Source organism: Eschscholzia californica, unplaced genomic scaffold (assembly GCF_041429995.1).
Source record: "Eschscholzia californica isolate CP2 unplaced genomic scaffold, dmEscCali1.0.p SCAF_2, whole genome shotgun sequence".
NCBI lineage: Eukaryota > Viridiplantae > Streptophyta > Magnoliopsida > Ranunculales > Papaveraceae > Eschscholzia > Eschscholzia californica.
The window spans coordinates 31,506,912-31,510,355 of NW_028238309.1; the positions used below are offsets into that span (position 1 = coordinate 31,506,912).

At 32.3% G+C, this 3,444-nt stretch overlaps 1 protein-coding gene across 1 annotated transcript; it reads left to right on the forward strand.

The window, feature by feature from the left end:
* Positions 1 to 3,150, forward strand: LOC147557405 (uncharacterized). The gene is made up of 8 exons (XM_086658848.1): positions 1 to 71; positions 143 to 216; positions 509 to 584; positions 1,286 to 1,751; positions 1,886 to 1,942; positions 2,004 to 2,126; positions 2,207 to 2,640; positions 2,824 to 3,150. The coding sequence occupies exons 4-7, from the start codon at positions 1,299 to 1,301 to the stop codon at positions 2,468 to 2,470; spliced, it is 897 nt and encodes a 298-aa protein (XP_086514974.1). The 5' UTR covers positions 1 to 71; positions 143 to 216; positions 509 to 584; positions 1,286 to 1,298; the 3' UTR covers positions 2,471 to 2,640; positions 2,824 to 3,150.
* Positions 3,151 to 3,444: the final 294 nt, after the last annotated feature.

Consider the following 3,444-nt stretch of genomic DNA (forward strand, 5'->3'; position numbering starts at 1 on the left):
ATTTTCCTCTTCTCTACCACTTCTCGTTCCCGTGCATGCGTTGATCTTCTCGAGTTGTTGCTCAAGACCAGGTTGGTAATCTTCTCTTCTTCCTGTTTTTACTATCTTCTTCTTACCGTGATTTTGTTGGTCATATTCTCAGTTTCTTCTTCCCACAAGACAATCGAGAGGTGTTGTTGCATCTTGGATTCTCCAAATTTGCTGCTACAAAACAAGGTTGTTCTTCTCCTCTTCTTCTTCTTCTGAATCATATTTTGTTCATATTCTGGTCTAGTTCTTCTTCTTATTTTTCTTTCTGGTAACAAAATATTAACAAATTCGTTTTTGATCTAAATTAATTGTTTCTGAATAATTAGTTAAGCTACAATATTATAAAAGATGATAAGATTAGATGGATCTTATCATAACTTCACAATTTTGGTGAACAATAAAACATTTTTTTTATTCTTCTTCTTGTTAGTATTCTTATTTTGTTGTTCATATTCTGATTGTATTGTTCATACCCTAGACTCTTATCCCTGTGAGGTCATCGTGGGGTGTTGTTGCAGCTTCCATTTTTTCTCCAAATTGTTGCAAAAAATCAAGTTTGTCTTCTTCTCCTCACCTTTTCTTCTTCCTCTTCTTCTTATTACTATTAATGTGATTTTTTTGTTCATATTCAGATTTATTGTTCATATCCTCAACTTCTTCATCCCATAAGGCCATATTAAGGTGTTGTTGCTGCTTCAATTTTGTTACTTCATCTTCTGTTTTTAATCTTTGTTTTTCTTTGTCTTCATTTGAATTTCAATTGTATATTCACATCTTGCCCACCAGGTGTTCGAAGAAATTCATCACTCGAGTTCTTTTCAAGTTTAAGTTTGTTTTTATTATATGTTTTATAATTTCAGTTTAGTATTTGAACTTTGTAGTTGATTTCTGAATCTTATAACACATTTTGATTATTCTTTTTAACTTATTTTAATCTTATGCCCGTGTTCACCCAATATCAGAGAATTAGATGTCATTTTAGAGATAATGTATGTATATTTTCCCTTTGAGTTGAACTATAGTATGTTATCTTAGAATTTAACTTAAAGTTCTACAAATATAAGATTATTGTTTAGACCATTTAAAAGTATGGAGTTATGTCGTCACAGTTATGTCTTAAAGCGACTTGAAGAATGACCGTTGTGCATAAATAGAGTCCAATCTTTTGTCTTAAGGTATGGAGTTATATCGTGTTTATGTAATGATGTTTGTTCTGTTTTATTAACTTAAACTAATCTGAATTTGTATGTTTAAGCTTATCAATATCAATGGATGGAGCACAAGAACAAAATGTTCCTACAAAAGGAAGAGGAAAAGGGAAGTTACGTTGGTTGGCAAACATAAAAGAACCACTACAAGTATCTTGGAAACGTGGACAACCAGTTGGAGAAAATTCAACAAAGTTGTCAGCTTTGCTTGGAAGAATTGGTAGAGATGCCAAGATTCTACCCGTACATCAAGCTACATGGAAAGAGCTTCCCCAAGAGCGGAAGGATGATGCCGTACGAAATATTACAAAATATTTTGTCATCTCAGACAAGAACATGGAATGGGTAGTTGACAAGTTAAACAAGGCTTGGAGAGAGAACAAGTATGAACTAAAACGTGATTACTTTTCTCCATTCTCAACATCGACTGAAAGACTTATGAACCGTCCACAAGAAGTACCTTTGGAATCATGGAGAATAGCTATAAGCATTTGGGCTAATAGTATAGTTGCAGTAATTTCTAAACTCGGCTTGCATTAATTATTTTATTTACCAGCATTATTTCATTTACCTTATAATATATTATCATTTCAATGACTAACTAAATTTTTTATGTAGGAAAAAGCAGCAAAAAACTCTGAGAATAGAAAAAAAAAATACCACATACTGGTGGATCCAAAAGCTATGCGAAATACGCTATTGAGGTAAGAAGTAACTTATTATAATTTAGTTCATAACCATATTTCATTTCTATGGATTTTTTAGATTGAAGAAGATCCTAAAAGAGCAGCACCACCGGGCACACCTGCATCACAAGTTGAAATGTTCCTCAAAACTCACACACGGAAGAATAGTGAACCAATAACACAAGAAGCAGCTGAAAAGATGGTAATGATGAAATTAATTGATCTCGTTATTCTTTTTCTCATTCATCTTTTTCGTACTTATATTACATTCAATATTTAAAGGAACAAATGAGGAAATTGGTCACAAAGGCTAATCAAGAGGGATTGGCTGTATATAGTGATGGGCCAGACGACATATTTTGCGAAGTCGTGGGACCTGAAAAAAGAGATCACATTCGTTGTTATGGAAAAGGCACTCCTAAATATGTGTGGATAGAATCGTCAAAAGCTAAAACTCCCACAGACGATGAAGAAGTTTTAAACTTAAAGAGAAAGTGGAAGAAATGGAAACTGAACTTGCAGATACGCTTATTTCAAACGTCTTAACAACCAAGAGGTATAAACTTAAAGAGTTATGGTTTCAATGTACTTTATGTTCCGATAAGTCATGATAATCTATACTATCTTGTTGTAGGGTCATGCATCTTCGCCTAACTTCTCATTTGGAAGTTCTCCTAACAGTCCAAATTAATTTACTTATGGCGAACTATTATAAGGTGCTTCTCTGTATTATTCATGTTATTAGTTGGTGATACTTGTGAAGTTAATGCTGTTTTCTCACATCTTAAATGTATTAGATGTTAAACTCGCCTTTAGTTGGAAATTCTATGTTTCGTTATAATTTTCTAATTAACATATATTTGAGTGAATCTTATCTATTATGTTTTGTTTCATTTCAGTTTGCCACATCGCTATACGGAGGGATACTGCCATTTGGTGATGAAGACAGGAGACACGAATGAATAGTACAACTATTATTACATCTTTTGTTTTATATGCTTACGTAGTATTGTAGTTAGTTGGTACTTAAATTGACTTAAAAAACAATAGATGTTGGAATTTATTTTGAAATGTGTTCTCATTTTATATGTAAAGGACACAAACCTTAGTTTGAAGATTCATGGTTAAATATTTATTTACATTAGTTCATTCTTGTTGTAATACAAATCTTATGTTGTTTCGTAAAATTAATGTTCAGTGGATTAGTGTAATTGTTTTTTGTATGTTACGGGTACAATAATAGGTTGTAACCTGGAAAGCTATACTGTATATAATTTTTTTTAATAATTTTGTTATTATTAGTGAAGACAAATAAGTGTCCCTATACTTATTAGTGACAACATTGAAGCGCCCTAACATTAATTTGTGACAATAATTTGTCTTGATAAAATCGTCAAGAATATTTTTGGTGACAAAAAGTTGTTGTCCCTAAATATATTAATGGCAAACTAATTCGTCCCTAAGGTTGTCACCAATACTATTGGGGACACCGCTTTCTGGGGCATTTCAGAATTTGTCCC

Bases quoted from the DNA above. Each gene is read 5' to 3' on its own strand.
- LOC147557405 (XM_086658848.1), top strand. From the start codon at position 1,299: ATGGATGGAGCACAAGAACAAAATGTTCCTACAAAAGGAAGAGGAAAA. The intron at 1,752-1,885 runs GTAATTTCTAAA...CTCTGAGAATAG, and splicing joins GGGCTAATAGTATAGTTGCA to AAAAAAAAAATACCACATAC. The intron at 1,943-2,003 runs GTAAGAAGTAAC...TGGATTTTTTAG, and splicing joins ATGCGAAATACGCTATTGAG to ATTGAAGAAGATCCTAAAAG.